The following is an 18102-nucleotide window of genomic DNA, read 5'->3' as shown; positions in this document are numbered from 1 at the left end:
ACATACAATAGATCCAAAGTGAGTGTACGGTGTGATATGCACATACACGTGAAAGACTGATCCTGTCCCGGGTGAGTACTAATACTGATGCAGCAAATGATGAGCAGTTAACACAAATATAATCATGCCACAGTGATTTGATAATTCTAGTTGACATAACATTATTCATAGCCGTAAGTTTAGCTAAGGCATCCCGTAAGATTTATAATGATTTCCTAATTCTCGTCGTTACATCATTTTCTATAAATGTTAATTTAATTATGATAGTCATATAGAAAATTCATTATTAGACGTATATATGGAAACTAAATAAATATATCTATATATCAAAGAAAATACCCATTCACAGTTACTTGCGATGTCACATTCATTCGAGCTAGGAAGCCAAAGTATTTGATAATAGTCGCACCTAAGCATAATATTGAGACTCATTAGTAAAAATCAATTAAAATGTTTGAATTTGGAGAAATGAACGGCGGATTCGGAATCAGTGCGTCGAAATACGCTAAGAAGGGTCTTAGGCAAATTTTATAAAAGGTCAACTTAAAATCAACGGTCAACCCTAAAAGTCAACCGAGATGCCCCGGTGGCCAACCACGTTAAAACTTTGGAATTTCACTAAATGGATGTCAAAAACAGAATTGGAACGTCGAAATTAGCCAAGTAGGGTTTCCAAGAAAATTTCGAAAGAGTCAACACAAGGAATATTCTAAGAATATTCTGAGCCCATTTCAGAACTGGGCCGAGCTGGAAACAGTGGCCCAACTGTTTGGGCTGGGCTTGGGCCAGGTTTAGGCCTACGGCCCCTTTTTTTTTATTTTTTTCGTCTCCTTCTCTGGGCGATTGCCGTTGCAACCGCCGGGGTTCTACCCAGTTCCGACCACTTCAAAACTCCACTAAACTTAGCATTCCAATATATCAAAACAAAGCTCAGAGGACAAGGAATCGAAATACATCTTTGGTTTCCTCGATTGTGGCCGGAGTTGGTCGGAAAAAGGGACTCGAACTTGCCGGATTTCCGCCGGAATCTGGGAAAAATCGGTTCTTGTTGTTTCTGCTTCCCAAACTCGCCAAAACGAGCACGTCAACTTAGAAATTGAAGTAAACATAAAAAAGGAAGAGAGACGAGGAACCTTAAAGCTTACCTAGGTCGTGAAAGGTAGAAACTTGCCGGGAAATCATTGAACATTGTGGCAACACTATGCAGTGCACGGCTTGTGTTTTGGTTTGATTTCGTGGTTTACGTTCCTAGGTTTTAGGAAGAGACAGAAGATCGGGGAACAATGGTGGAGTTGGAACTCGCCGGCTGGGTTGGTTGTTTGGTTTGCCGGAGAGACGGCAAGTGTTTTATGTGGTCCTCGGCGTGGTTGTACAGAGAGGGCAGAGGGTTTTAAAATAAGAGGTATTCATCAATTTCTCTTCTGAACTTGTGACCATTGACCAATTTCTCCCCTCAACTCTCAAAATTAGTCAATTTGCACCATACTGTTAATTTTTTTTTTAAAAAATTTCCATCTATTCTTTTCTTAATTTTCAATCTTTCTAATAACTTCCAACAAAGTACTAAAAGTAACATAAACTCACCTGTATAATATAGGGCAAAATGTACAAAAATATAATACAGTTAGTATGTGATATGGGTTAATTATAAGAAAAGGTTATGAATCGGGTTTAAAGCATGTAGAAGAAGAAATAATAATCCTAAACTCATGGATCAAACCTATTTCAATAAAATGAGTTATTCTTAATAAGGAGTCGAAAATTATGAATAGACTAGCCATTTTTTCACTAAAGCTCGATTCTCCGCAATTTACTTGAACTTAGCTTTTACTTTTATAAAGAAAATTGTATTCACATACAAAAATTTACACATCAATCCTTTTCGTTATCAATTTTGTATGGTCAAAAATCAAATAAAATTACTCCATACTGATTTATTATGACTAATAATACTATCTATGATAAATTGTAAAATTCTAAATTTTAATCTATTTGTAATAGGATAAAAATATAGGAACATGATTAACATACATTTATTTAGTTTCTTACATACACTTGTTTAATTATGATCAAATTAAAAAATTAACAGTAGGGTGCAAGTTGACTAATTATAAGAGTTGAGGGGGGAAATTGGCTAAATTAAAGTTGAGGGGAGAAATTGACTAATTATGAGAGTTGAGGAGGGAAATTGGCCAAAATTAAAGTTGAGAGGGGAAATTGGCTAATGGTTACAAGTTTAGGGTGGAAATTGATGAATACCTCTTAAAATAAAAATGAAGGGTGAGGTTAAGGGAGGGAAAAGAGAGAGAGGGAGAGACGTGATGGTTAGGGTGGTGCGTGGTGGCCGTCGCCACTCCAGGTGATGGTGATCGGTTGCAGAGGAGGAGAGATGCGGCTGAGAGAGTTTGAGAGAGAGAGTGGGAGATAAGGTGAGGTGGCGAAAGGGAATTGCGTGAGTAAAGAGAGGGAGATCCATATTTCTAGGGGAAATGGGATACGGGATAGGGCAGGAGTGGGGAGTCCCACCAGACAAAAAGCTCAAAGAAAATGTTAAAATAATAAAGCCACTTACCAGGAATAGCAAAATTACTAAAATGTCCTTCAACTTCGTACTTCCGTAAAATCTCCATCGTAACTCCAAATTCTATTCCGCTTGTGTCTACGCGTTCGTATTGTCGAGTACTACAAGGAGATGCCAAAATAATGTTTCATACATCTCCCAATACGTTGGTCAACGAAAGTCAACACCCTGGCCTCTAGGGGCATTTTCGTCAATTTACTCATTTAAAATTAATAAAATCATAAATTAGGGACATGTTGTCACAAACAGAATCATCCTTTCAGATGAAGTCTGAAGTGTGGTGAAATATACATCAAATGGATGTAAAAACAACATTTTTAAATGGAGAACTTGATGAAGAAATATACATGGAACAACCTGAAGGGTTCGTGCTTAATTAAAGGATGAGACAGCAAAGTGTGCAAATTAGTTAAGTCATTATATGAACTTAAACAAGCACCAAAACAATGGCATGAGAAATTTGATCATACTTTGTTGGCACATGGGTTCAAAATAAATGAATCTGATAAATGTGTCTACATTAAGAGTAATGATAAAACTTGCGTTATTGTCTGCTTCTATGTAAATGATACGCTCATAATGGGAAGTGATAAAGATGTAATAAACAAAAGGGAAATTTTATTTAAACTCATTTAACCTCTTTCTACACCCAACTTAAATTTTAAATGTTAATGGTCTATTTTACTTTATTGCATAATTACTATTAAGTACAAAATGAAATTAATAATAAAACTCATATTTATCAATAAACCCAAACATTTATTGTGTAGATGACATATTAACAAAAAAAATGTAGATGGCAACACTTTCTCTTAAGAAAAACAACTAATAATTTACAAGATTGGGGAAATATCAATAAACATGATTAATGTTTCTTTGATTACATGCAACCAACTGATCACACATGTGTGTGTGTGTGTGTGTGTGTGTGTATAGTTCCATTTGATGGGGATCAGTGATTTGGATTATGCTTTGGAGTTTGGAGGGGTACGGTTGAACAAACAAGAAATGTAATTGTTTCTGGTGAGGGAAGTTGCAGCCAGAAACAAGATGGAAAACAAACACGAAACGTTAAAAAGGGGTTGGAACTTTCAGTTCAAATCTAACTTCTTGTCCCACAATCCCTTTTTCTAGTTCCCCTTTTCAGACTTTTGGTGTGGATTACACACTCAGATTTCTATGTGGAAAACCTCCCACAAGTTACAACAACATTTTAATTTCATCTCGGAGCCAAAGTTGCTGAGGGTGTCAATGAGCTCAAAAGTTGTCCCAGTCCCCCCCGTAAAAAAATACCAAAAAAGCTCACTCATCTCCTTCCTCTTTTTCATGACCCCATTTGTCTTCTTGTTAAGTCTCTCTCTTTCTATATGTCCGTTCTGGGTGGCGTGTCAAGGCAGAGACCCTAAGAATAATGCTTCGGACTATCACTCGCTCAACAAAAAAAAAAAGAAAAAAAGAAAAAAAAGAAAGAAAGTGTTTCAATTAATATTAGAAGCCATGTTGAAATTGATTGATCGAAGGAGGAGTCCCTGCGTAGCTCCCGCTCCAATTCAATGCTTCTTATTGATTCACGTGCAGGGATCCGTCTCTACCACCACCACCACCACCACCACCACCACCACTACCACTACCACCACCTTCTCTCTTGTCCTTTCCATCTTTTGCACTGTTTTTCTTTTTTCTGTAGCTGCCTGCAACTATGTGAAACCCCCCAATCATAAAAAAAAATACAGCTTCGATAAGACACAACCTAATCACCTCAAACGCTACCTAATTTATTAATTAACCAAAAATCATCATGAATAAATTTTAAGCTCATCAATTTATTCAAACTTCCAATCTCCTTTCATATATGGCCTTTTATCGAATTAAAAAAATAAAAGGGAGGGGAGGGGACTTGAAGAGAAAAACAAAACCAGAACAATGCACCCGTTGAGCGATAATGCAAAGGGAGAGATGGTGATACATGGTTTTTTTCAACATGTATAGAAGTGTCAGTCTTGTTGTCAGCCATGGCTGAATTCACACCCCAATTTTCAATGTCCGTTTCCAGACGGCGTAAAGATAGTTAAAAATCAAATGGGTATAAAGAAAAATCTACAAATTGAATTGGGTTTATAGGGGTATAATAGGTAATAAATTTGGGTTTAAAGAGATATTAATAGTTTAGTTAAAAATCAATTGGGTACAAAGAGTAAGCTGGGTGTAGAAATAGGTTACATGAGCTTAAATAAAATTTTCTTAAACAAAACAAAGAAAATGTTGGATTCAAGTTTTGACATGAAAGACTTAGGTCAAGCCGATGTCATTTTAGGAATTCAAATTAAGAGAAATAGTGAAGGATATGTCCTTACACAATCCCATTATGTAGAAAAAAAATATTACGAAGGTTTGGTCAATTTGACTGCAAACCTACTGCAACTCCTTTTGATGCTAGATGCAAGTTGGAGAAAATAAAGGCAATGCCATATCTCAACTTGAATATTCTCAAGTAATTGGAAATCTAATGTACTTGATGAATTCGACTAGGCCTAACTTTGCTTATGCAGTAAGTAGGCTTAGTAGATATACAAGTAATCCGGCACAAGAGCATTATGATGCTTTAGTAAGAGTGTTAAGGTATTTGAAAAATACACTTGACTACGGATTACACTACACAACATATCCACCTGTTGTAGAAGGCTACAGTGATGCTAATTGGATTTCTAACACTACAGAATCCAAGTCGACAAATGGATATGTTTTTACTTTGGAAGGTGCAGCAATATCTTGGAAATCCTCTAAATAGAAATGTATAGCTCATTCTACCATGGAATCAGAGTTTATAGCTTTAGACTTGGCTGGAGAAGAAGCCGAGTGGCTTAAACATTTTCTAGAGGACATTCTAGTATGGCCAAAGCCTGTAATTGCTATATGTATACATTGTGATTGTATGGCTGCACAATCAAGGGCCAAAAGTCATGTATACAATGGAAAGTCGTGACATATTAGGCGTCGACATAATACTCAAGAAGTTGCTCTCCAATGGAATAATATCCATTGATTATGTAATGTCCAAGGAAAGTATAGATGATCCTTTGACAAAAGGCCTACCAAGAGAGCAAATATTATTTACATCGAGGGGAATAGGTCTCAAGCCAATTCAATGAATTGGATTGGGGCGGAAACCTAACCTAGCTAATTGGAGATCCCATAGTCTAGGTTCAACAGGCTAACTGGTTGAGTTTGATTCAAAAGTTGAACACACAACTTACCCATTCTTATGATAAAATGTGTGTTGTTAGTTAAAGTTTGAAGGGTTATGTTTTATACACTTAATGACATTAATATCTTGTTATCAAGAGGAATATGGCAGACTATTCTTAATTAATGTCACCTACATAGGAGTAAATGGGGCCGCATTTATGAGAATTGACATGGCTAAATTCTCTAAAGCTCCTACAAAATCCAGGATCTATTCAGGGCCAAAATGAACACAACCGTATGAATTGATGTGTGGCAAACATGATGTGTGTAGCATATTGTCTTGGTTTACTACTGCGGTGAACAGTTCAAGATCTTCTACATCCATTGCGTCACCAAGTAAACCCAGTATGTTTTCACTAGGGTAAGTTCAAGTCCAAAAGATACTTCACCCGATGCATATCATGTCTATTCTCTCTCAGTTTTAGGTAGCCTAGTCATACATTTGCATTCAAATGTGGGGTGTTATAAGTAAATTGGTCGTGTTTGAATGAAATTTCAACTCAAATACGGGGTATTGTTGAAAATTTTGAGTAGAATTTTATTGTCCCACATTGGTCACTACCAAAAAGTTCCCTCACTTTATAAGGCTTTGTCCCTTATAGAAAATGAGTGGAGTGATAGACCATGGAGAATAAAATTGGGCTTAACCTTGGGTTTGGGTTTTGGGGTGTACTAATTAATTGATAATTAATATATAATTAATTATCAAAATATGGGCTTTGGGGCTCAAGCTCTAATAATTAAATTCTTTAATTAATTATTTTTTACCAACAGACTCATCCTTTTAGATGAAGTCTAAAGTGTGGTGAAAGAATGCAGAGAGCAAACACCCTTCTGAGAAGATGTTTTCCAACAAATGCATCCCGTCTTCATACCTATTGCGAACATGCATAATCCTATTATATATACATCCATCTGCATGACATTTAGAACACAGAAAAAACATAATTCTCCTTCTACAATCCAAAGCATTCTTACTGAGAGAACCACAAAGAAATTCGCCTGAAGTTAAGTTTTCCGATGCTGGAATTTTGACTTGATCGTTGAGACGTTGGTAGAACTACAAGCACTGAGTAGGAGAAAAATATTTGTTTCAAGGACATTGCGGTACGCAAGCCTCGATCATCAGTTTATCTGTTTAATATTATTTCATTGTTCATACTCTGTTAGGTTAGTTGTTCGCATTTATTATTTATTAGTATCTATAAATTTATCATTGATTGTTGATATTTATCTAACACATACTAGTATGCATGTATATTAACTTTACTCTAACCTGGAATGGAAGACATGATGGTAGGGTTTGAGAAGGATGTCTTCTCCACTCACTGCCAAGAATGTTCGCGCAATGAAATAGGGTTTATTGTTTCAGGATGGAACCGGTGCAGTGAGTGCAGAAACAACCTAATATATATATAACTAGGGTTTCCCTACTAATACGCCTATTATAGAGTAGTTAGGGTTTACCATAACTCTTTAATATCAATTAGGTTTCTTATCATGGTTGTCAACACAAGTCCTCCCAAATAAGGTGTATTAAGACTCCAAACTTTAGCCATATATCAAGATTTCCATATAATTAGGTCGATGGTCAACTTGTATAACAAGTTGCTTATCGTCCAAGTAACTGAATGATACTCACATGAGTCTTACAATTTCTTGAAGTGCTTAGATGGGGATGATTGTTGAATGTTTCGTCATTGTTGGGTGAGGGATGTTCAGTTGGATTTCGGACTTATTGTGAGACGAAGGATAATTTTTAGAAGACAAATTTCTCCCTGTTTTCGACTATATACAGAGACTTTATTCATCTAAGGAGTCAAGTTAGAGTGTAGACAATTTTTAGTTCGGTGGGGTGGGAAATTTTTCGCTAACTGATGAAGCCCACCTAGCCCCAGGTTGACTCTGCCCTTGATTAAAATTCTTCAATTTTTTTAAGGGAGAAGAGATAACAGTTGGGTATGAATTGAAGTTGAAGAAATTAAGGCTCCTTTATATGCAATAGAAATTAATCCGAACGTTTTTTGCAAAAATTTAAACAAATTCAAGATTACCAATACATTCATTTGTAGTGAAAAAAATAGACAAGTTCAACAAAAAAAAAACACTAAAATGACTATCATTTAATGCAACGGTCATATGATTTCGGATTTGAGTGGCTTTCGGTAAGATAATCTTCGAGAGAAAACCTAAAAGATAGATAGTTAAATTGTTAAAATACATAAAGTGGGCATGTATGTCAAAATGTGTGTACAAAAAATGCGTGTACCCACTATATATAAAGGAGAATAGCACTAATAAAAGATGCTTTGCTCTGATACCCGGGTAATCAACCTCGGCAAAAAAGCAGATGCATGGTATAAGTAGAAGTCAAGGAAACCTGATTCATACGTCTAGAGGTACAGATAAAAACATGAAATATGATCTAGTAGATCACATGCATATACAGTTTAAGAATATGCCTTTCTTAGTTTGCCAAGCAAAGAATATGAAGCGTTGGAGTGGTGTCTATAAATTGCGTACATACCTTGAGAGTGATATTAAAACATTTACTGGCCAATTAACGATGATTTGATTTGTTTTAGCACACTAGAAGGACAACCAATGGCAACACAGAATTGCAGACCTTCGTTGTTAATATGCTGTGTGCTTCTGATTGCTTTATTGGCCGGAGGTGAAAGTCTCGCACCAAGAATAAACAAGGTGATGAAGATGCAACATGCATATAGACACACACTAGCTGATTGAAAATTATTCTAGAATTTGCTTGTTACTGTGCATGTGCCTCTAATTTGGTGGTGGATGAATAATGCGATGCATGTTAGTATAGAAACCTTATTTTTGTGATTGGCCTTCTATTCTAATTATTGTTTTGCACTGAATGCACTTGTTTTTCTCGTATTAACTTAGAAAACTTGCTTGTTAATCAGTTAGCATTCTAATTACTATTTTGCATACAAAAAGTACATCAGAAGTTGGTAAAAATGATTGCTTTTTGAAATCTTAATTGTTGATCTATGATCAACTTTTTTGTATGTCGTCAATATTTGATCATTATGTTGATATTTCCTTAGTAATTGATTTGATTCGTGATTATCATTTTAGCTAATTTATCAAAAGTATTTGTACCACATTTAACTGATAACACCTAGCTAGATGAAATAAATAATCTCACTTTTGACATTATGTAGGAAAACTGTACGTACGCAGTTACAATTGAAACAACATGCACAAAGGGTGCCGAAACCTCAAACCACATAAGGCTGAGATTTGGTGACACAAACTCTAATGACATTGTGGTTCACCACCTAAACTCCAAGCACATAAGAAGGGTGGATCCGATAGCGCCTGACGTCCTTGACGATGTTCCCAGAAAACCATTTCAAGCTTGCGTGGTGGATGAGTTCCAAGTGAAGGGCCAATGTGTTGACTCGCCGGTCTGCTACCTCTACCTCAAACTGTCTGGAACTGATGATTGGAGACCTGGTTTTGCACAAGTCCATGTTTTGGAGGGGTCTCACTCCCATCTCAGCTCGAATTACTTCTACTTCCGCAGGTACTTGCCGCGCCATGTGTGGCATGGTTCGGATGTGTGTGATAAAGAGGTCACTCCATTTGGGATCAAGCACAAGAGGAAAGTGTTTGCTAAATAGCCAGTCATGAAAAAATTGGCTTGAACGCCATGATATAATTCATCTTTAGTTACTTGTATCAAACTTTTTCTCTCAACTTTTTTGTTGTTATACCATATCATAAATACTGAGTATTCAGAGAATAACGAAGTTGTGGAATTAACCCATATTTGTGAGATAAAAGAAGAAGGGTACAGTAGCATTGACATTTAGGGTCAACTGTCACTAATATAAATAATTTTAATTGCAATAGGGGGTCTTTTAGTTTTAATTATGTGCTGTTTCAGAAAAAATTATTATTATTATGTGTCCGTTCTAGTACAAATACTAAATTTATTTGTATATATTGGTTCTGGCAATTGATGCTAGCAACGCTCTTTTTTTCTTTTTTTTCTTTTCAATTCGCGTGAAACATTAATTTAAAAGAGAACAATTTGGGGTTTTTGTTCTGATCGTTCTGCTACCTAAAGGCTGCAAATCATGTGTTGAAATTCAATTAAAATCCTTAAAATGTAGAATACCTTGGAGTATACCAAAAATCCCTTCAACATGTGTAGAACAAAAGCAACATTCACACATCAATTGGGATCTAGGCTTTTGAGATTTAGCAACTAATTCTAAGTCATGCACCTGTGAATTATTTTGAAGCATCTCTAATATTTAGTCCTCGGTAAATGCTGGACCAAGATTACACGCATGCATATATGCTAATCAAGATAAAAGCACCTGTGAGGCTTCTTTTTGCCTGATCAAGCTGTGAAAAATCCCATAGTACATGTGAATCATGCATATTCATTCATCTACTAAAAATTCTGTTAATACTTCTAGTAATGAAAAGGGATTTGCATATCTGCAAAGTCAGATAATGATCAGTTTAATCCCAGTACACCAAATGCAAGTGAATCGAATTTTTTGTTTTTAATTTCTTTTTTTGAAAGCCACAAAGTAGAAATGAATAGAACCACCCAAGCTTACAACATATTTCAGAATTCAGGAAGTCCAGAGCTGTATGCAACTTTTGATCAAGACAAAGAAGCTATACAGTGATCTTGAATACCAATACCACGTACTTAATTGTTATGTATGTACTAGCTAAAAGGTGAAAAGGATTGATCAATTCTTATTTTAGCAAAATTTTCTTTTGGTGGTATGGAAATATAGTAAAATATAATAAAAACTTTTTTATTAACTGCGTGTTTCCATCTTATTGAATTTATATTTGTACGTATTTAATTACCAAAAAGATATAATGCATATTTTACTTACATATGTGATGACCCTCATCGAAATAAGAGATTCTACCTTGCAATCAGTTGTATATCAGTTTCTCTTTATTTCTTTCCTTTCATGACTAGTTATAATATGAGAAATATACACACACACACAGATATATATATATATATATATCTACTAATTAATAAAACACTTATTGTCAACCAAAATCCTATGAAATTATCAGTTTAACACTCTAATTAAAACATAATATGAATAAGAAATATGGGGCATAAATGTAATTTCACATAACCAAATTTTGCTGTTTTTTTTTTCCAATGCCTCACCTACATGTAATTCTAACATATCTCTAATTAAAAAAATTAAAAAAAAAAAATTCCCACTCCCACATTCTCTATTACTCTTTTCCTATCTCCGTCTATTTCAAAAAAAAAAAAAAAAAAAAAAATCTCTCACACACTTTGTGTGTGCCCATATGCTTGTGTGTGTGTATATATACCAAAATCTCTGTGGGTTTAGCACCCTCCTATTTATTAGTCCAAATTAATTACAAGCCATTTTAATATTGTCTTTTATTATTTTGGAAACTTTGTATATTATGAATTTGTTAATTTTCAGAACGTGTTCATTTGGTACGCAATTGGACCACTTAACCCCCTGAAATGTTAAGTCCCAGTTATTGCTATACGCAATTGGAAAACTTAACCCCCTGAAATGTGGAAAAACTGAGATTAACTACCGTGCGTAGAAAAGACGGAAGAGAAAAAATGCGGAGGTCTCTGTGTTTCTTTCCTTTTTCTAGCTCGGGAAAAAAATGGGTAACCTTGTCGACTTACATGTCTTTCCATGCCATGCATTTTGTGAAAACCCTAATTATACCCTTATCATTCAATGGTTATAGCCCAAAATTCTATTGATTTGATTTGATTTATTTAAATTTTTTTTGTCGAAATGATGAGGGATGAGGAGACAAGACGTGACTAATTGCTGCAAACTATACATGGAGGAGGAAGGCGGTGTCTGAAGTCACTTTTCATCGATGTGAGCCATGCATGAGCATGACTTTATGATAGGAATTTTACCGCACATGCTTAAGGGTTAAAAACTCTTATAGAACTTGCAAGAATGACAAAGTTATTATAGTATAAAATGATCTTATAAGGTCGTTTTCCACACGAATTATTAAATAATTTGAAGTAAACCGAATTTCAATTAATTATTGTAAAGTAGAAATTGAGATGATTGATTTTATGACCTACTTAAATTAAAACAAAATTGATTAATAAAAGTAAATTAATCTGCCATCGAAATTGATTAATAAAAGTAAATTAATTTGCAATATTAAAGATGAAGAAAAAAGAAACAATTTTGAAGAAATCAAATTAAGAAAGCACTAGGGATCCGCCGTCACCTTAACAATTCTATATAGTTCTCTCAATTACTTATGACCTTTACATGCATATTTCGAAGGTTGGGTTTTCCTAATATATGCCTACTTGGAGTCTTGGACCCCCAACATAGAGCGTATATCAAACATGCAATCCGTCTGTGGTATTCATATCAAATCTAAACATGCATGACTCATTAAGTTCTGTTAAACCTTTTGAAAAACCATGCAACCCTTAAGACGTAGTATTCATCCTAAGTGAACTTGCACATATTAATCACAAGAAGCCTTAGTCGTCGACCTCCAACCAAAATTGCATCAAATTACTTTTCTAAACATCCTAATGGTGATCAAGGGAATTGGATCCTCTCCGAGGCAATGCCTCGGGATCCTCCTGACTGGACAACACGGACCGTTGGATTTTGATCCAACGGCTACAAACAGGGGGTCCCTTTAAAAGTTATAATAATTGTAGCTGTTGGATCAAAATCCAACGGCACGTGTTGTCCGATCAGGAGGATCCCGAGGCTTTGCCTCGGAGAGGATCTAATTCCGTGATCAAGCATTAAGAGTCCAAGACAATTAGATATTTTAAATCAATGATCAATAATTCAAAAACCTGCATGTATATAATCATAAGCAAATTGAAGGAGAAACTACATATTCTTGCTAAGGCTCGTGGCCTCACCCTAGCAAAAAGAAAATTAGTTACGCATATTCATAATAGAAATCACAAAGTTCTTTATTGAATAATAAAAGATCGAAAACACTCTGAATGAAAAAGTCTGAAGTTTTCTACGCTTGGCCAATTTCCTCTCTTCAAGAACGCACGGAGAACAAGTTAACCTATGAATAGGACCGGCCAAGCTTATTTAACCTAATAGAAATTAAATCCTCCTAATAAAAGGTCTTCCAATCCAACTAGGAAACTAAATACTAGAATAATATAGGAAACATAACCCTAAATTGAATGAAAATTTCGCCTAAAATCTGAACAGCCACGTTTTGGACCCTTAAACTGCTCCAAAACCAGCCCAATGTTGTTGGATCTAAGGTTTGGAATATTCTGAATACTTCTCCAGAAGGCTACGAATCCATGAAAGGTCATCTTGAGTTCTAAAAACGCAATTTAAGCCTAGAAACGTTATTTTCCAGCACTGCGCACTGCTACTTTATTTCATCACCAAAAAATAACCGCTTTGTAGAAAAATCCTAAATTTTGACATGAACACACCAAGAGACACACGAACGTCCTCCAATTTGAATCACTTCAACATTCGTCCGTTTGATCATGTTTTGCTCCAAAGGAAGTCGAATGTCCTATATTGAAAATATAAATCAAAGTATCAAAATTCTACCAAAATAATTAGCAAAATATACTAAGAATAAGATAAAATATATAATATGAAATTGACTCATCAACTTATCTTTACAATTACTATAAATAAGCAAATCTAAAAGGCTATCAACTTTTATTCATCAGACAAGGTTGTCTGAGTCTGATTTTTGACGAGATTAATTTACTCCACTGTGTTTTGCTAGAGAGCAGTGTTGGATTTTCATTCGATGTAAATCAATCATAAATTGTCCTACACTGTGTCTACACAGTGTGGCTTCCCACCAAATGAATGTTATTTTCATGGTAAATCTAAAATCCAACACTCTGTTTACTTTCTCTTTGTCTATCTATTTATACCTCTCCATACTTCAACCCTTCACTCCCCACAGCCACACCAAAAACCCTACTTTAGTTTCTCTGTGTACAGCTACCACAAACCAAGTCCACAATTCAGGAAAAACCGATTATGTCCCCTGCAGCTAACTCATCATCATCATCATCAAGATGGTGCCCTGCCCCAGAGCAACTGATGCTCCTTGAAGAGATGTACAAGGCTGGAATCAGAACCCCCAATGCCTCTCAAATCCAACACATCACTGCCCAGCTCTCTTTCTATGGCAAGATTGAGGGCAAAAATGTGTTTTACTGGTTCCAGAACCACAAGGCAAGGGACAGACAGAAGCTTAGGAAAAAGCTTTGTAAGCAACTGCAGCAGCAGCAACTACTTTATCACCATCATAATTACCATAATTACCGTAACTGCCACTATGAGCAGCAGCTGAATCAGCAGACCTTTCTTGGTTGCCTTGAGTCCCCTCCTCCTGTCCCTTCTGCTCTTCATCATAAGCGACTTTCTACTTGTCATCATCACAATAACTACTCATCAACTGGGTTTCTTCCTCCTCAGGTTATAATTATATAGATTTATGCGTAGATATTTATCTCTTGATTAAAAACTTATGCACAATGATGAGATATTTACCAGTAGTGGAAAGACAGAATATTCTTTCTTTCTTTTTTTCTTCATGTTTAAAATCATTACCTTATTATTGCTTTGGGTCAGTATTGTTTTAGCTTAATAACTGTTTAAAGTTAGAAGTACAAGGAATTTATTAAATTTACTAAATTATTAAATTTAAACTTGGTACTACCAGTCTACAATTCATCACCCTTTTAAAGATCTAACAGCAAAAAATTCTGATGTTAAAAATCCTTTTTTTTTTTTTTGTCAGACTAAAACATCCTATATATCATACCGAAAAAAATCGGCCACTATATTTATCATATAAGACAAAAACATAAGAGGAGAAGTATGGAAAGGTAAAAACTGTTTTTCTAAAATGAACTTGTACTTGCCTTTTTTTAGGTCTTCATTAAATATATAACTATATAAGTACAGTGTCTGTTTGTATAGTGTTTGTGGTAATAGAGTAAACATAAAACTCTTAACTTTAATCCTTAAATAATTTTATTTTTAGATAAATGCCTGGTGTAAGATTATAATTATATACTGATTATAGTCCTTAGATATAATCATATAAGTTAACATTTTCAAATTAATCAATTTATTTTATTTTATTATTATTATTACTATATCAAATGTAACCGGATATCTTTCAGTCATAAACATATAAACATAAAATATTTGCATCAAAATTAATGGAGAACTATCGTACCTCTTTTTGTTTAATACAAATGGACCTAAACTATCGTACCTCTTTTTGTTTAATACATGCAAAACTTTGTCATACAAATGAAACTAATGACTAAGGTACCTGAGCAAAATATTTGTAGCTAAACTAATTGGACCTAAACTATCGTACGTAAATATTGTGCAAACAAAAATTTACCATACAAATGGAAATCCCCAGTCATTTGAACCTGGAATTGTATTTGTGCCATAAATATGGGGTTAATTGATTATAGAAATTTCTTTTGTATTTGAGAATTGACCTAGCATTACTGACAATAGGTAAGAAAAAATAGCAAGCTTGTAAATACATAATAGCAAAACCTATGGAATTCATTGCAGATGGTGACGTTTTTTAAAAGAAGGATTCAAGAATATAAGAATCATCTTATTTAAACCCTAATATCTAAAATCCCCCTTAAATTTACAAAGTAAAGGAATAATTAACAATTTTTCTGTTCAAGGTAATACAATATTTTCATTAAAGAGCGAAACAAATTTGTATACATAACAATATGCATGGTGCACAAACGGTGACGTCAATAAAACCGTGATGCTAGAACAGTCAACTTGGATTGAAAGAAAAAGAGTATCACGCACTAAGACATTGATCTTTATTGTCCTCTAACTAACAAGTGTACAATAAAATCAACACAAGTTTTTTACCAAGTAAAAAACACCAGAATACATAATTCTTGTCCTTAATTTCTCTCATTTTGCTACTAATTTTCCTTTTCTTGAAGCTATTTTAACTATGTTTTTTTTTTTTTTTTTCCTTATTGGCATAGGTCGGAGTTGAAGATGCCTTGATAAACTACACCTGGAAGATGGAGATCCCAGAGAAGGTGGAGAGGGAGAAGTCCGTGATGAGTATGTACGGTCGTGAGTGGATGATAATGATGATGAATGTAAGCCCACCATCCCCATGTTGCACTAGTTCAAGCAGCAGTACTACCACTACTACTACTTCTACACCACCACTCAAGACCCTTCAACTCTTCCCTATCACTGCCACTGATCTCAAAGAAGAATCCACACCCTCCCGCAGTGCTCTGTCTTCCTCCACCCTCACAGAAAATCACTAAAAAGCCGTACTACTACTGCTGCATTTGCATCTGCATCTGCATTCATCTCTCTCTCTCTCTCTCTCAATCACTTGTTTGGTGTCTTAGTTTCTGCTATGTGTTTTCTGTGTTCTTCTTCTGCGATGTGAAAGATCTCAATTGTCCAATGAGTAGTACTACGGTTCTGGGTCCTATACTTATTTTAACCTCTCAATTTCAAACAAACGTCGATTATTTATTTGCACTATTACTAGCTAGCTGTACTATATATAGTGCAATATTGCATGCAGCAGAATTGTATTTTGTTTTCAAGTCTTAGCTTGTCTGTTGTGTGTAGCTTAAAGCTGACATATTGCACACCCAGTACGTGAACTGATGACTACATATTGTATCTAGTCATGTAGAAGTCAGCTTTTTATTAGTGTTTACTTGGTCTGGACCTTTCGAACAAGTCAATGTAACACATTCTGTCTATTATATGTTTAAATTTTGCAAGGATTTTTTTCATTTTCTAAACTTTTTTTGTGCTTTCTTTTAATATTGGGAGAGGCGACTTGTTTAAGATGAAATAATAATTCTTTGGTTATGGCACCAAACTACGGATTATCTAAAGACTTTTAACCAATTTTTTACTTGAAGGAATTTTAACCATCGCCTCAAACATATTCTAGGGGTGTTTTAGCACTGGACGAGGGGTGAACTCGAATAACTATACTGTTTGAGGGAGTGTCGAGTGACTATATTTTTAAATCTTGAAAAGTAAATGGCTAAAAATCCAATAATCTAAAAATATGGCTAAGTTTTCCAATGTCCCTCATAATGATCCCATCAAATTATAATGTGTGTGTTTTTTGCCTTATTTTAAAACTCTCATAAGTCAAACAAATTTTCACATTTTCTTGGTTAATTCAATCCCATCACTTGTTCTTTGGAGAAACTGAAAAGAAAATGACTTATTTTCACATTTTCGCTTATATATAGTGAACCCATCAAATTAGATCCCATTTTTTTGGAACTTCTTCTCATAGGCACCTTTTTTAAGAGGAAAAATGTTGAATTTTTAATTAAAATCCAAGTGCTTTGCAAAAAAGTATATCACATCGCTTTTTAAAAGCATCTAGTTGGTGCTTCTTCATAAGCTGTTTAAAACAGTCTCAAACAACTTATGCTACTATATAATTATATCTTGGGCTGCCTTTTATACACTACAGCCAAGTTTACCTATTCTTATAGGAAATGAACTTAACAAATTACATATTACGTATATTTGCTCTAAATTAACTAATACACATGTTTGTGGACAACCAAAAAATAAACATTTATTTGCAACAATTATATAGTATATATGTAATTGGGTATTTATGACATACGGATTTATCTTGAACAATAATGGTTTATTTAGCTGCACTGTCAAGATTTTAGATGGGTCATTAGCTCATTACTATAACCACACCGATATTGTTTTCTAACTTACATTTTACTACTTGCACAACGTACACCGATGTGGATCCAAAATCAATATAAGTCATATTTAATTTTGTTGATTTCTGATATGAAATTTTTGTAATCTTCAACAAAGTGATCACGATCATATACATGAAGTTGAATCAATGAAATCGCCATAAAACTTTGCCAAACATAAGCTAAGGTCAAATTACCTCCATTTGTAAAATAAGAATCCTAATGATGGTAAGTGATCTTAGACATATATATTCGATATCACATGAGGTATTGTCACTGGAGTAATGTGAATCCCACACAGTCCTTGGCTGTTAGGTTACAATAATGTCCAATATTGGTGTCTAGACAAGAAAACGACGTTCTATAATGCAGTTCAAACGAAGGCCCCCTTTGCTGGAATGGACAAAACGACTCTACCAAATGATATGTCTGATGCCCTGAACGACAAAACAGACGATGCAAAAAGACA

At 34.7% G+C, this 18102-nt stretch overlaps 1 protein-coding gene across 1 annotated transcript; it reads left to right on the top strand.

Moving 5' to 3' along the window:
- Positions 1-13827: 13827 nt before the first annotated feature.
- On the top strand, positions 13828-16633 carry LOC137715492 (WUSCHEL-related homeobox 3-like). Its single transcript, XM_068454839.1, has 2 exons — positions 13828-14325; positions 15897-16633. Exons 1-2 carry the CDS (start codon positions 13885-13887, stop codon positions 16191-16193), a joined length of 738 nt encoding a protein of 245 aa, XP_068310940.1. The 5' UTR covers positions 13828-13884; the 3' UTR covers positions 16194-16633.
- The last annotated feature ends 1469 nt before the right edge of the window (positions 16634-18102 follow it).

This window comes from Pyrus communis, chromosome 14 (assembly GCF_963583255.1).
Source record: "Pyrus communis chromosome 14, drPyrComm1.1, whole genome shotgun sequence".
Taxonomy (NCBI): domain Eukaryota; kingdom Viridiplantae; phylum Streptophyta; class Magnoliopsida; order Rosales; family Rosaceae; genus Pyrus; species Pyrus communis.
This window is presented reverse-complemented; position numbering and strand designations above follow the sequence as displayed.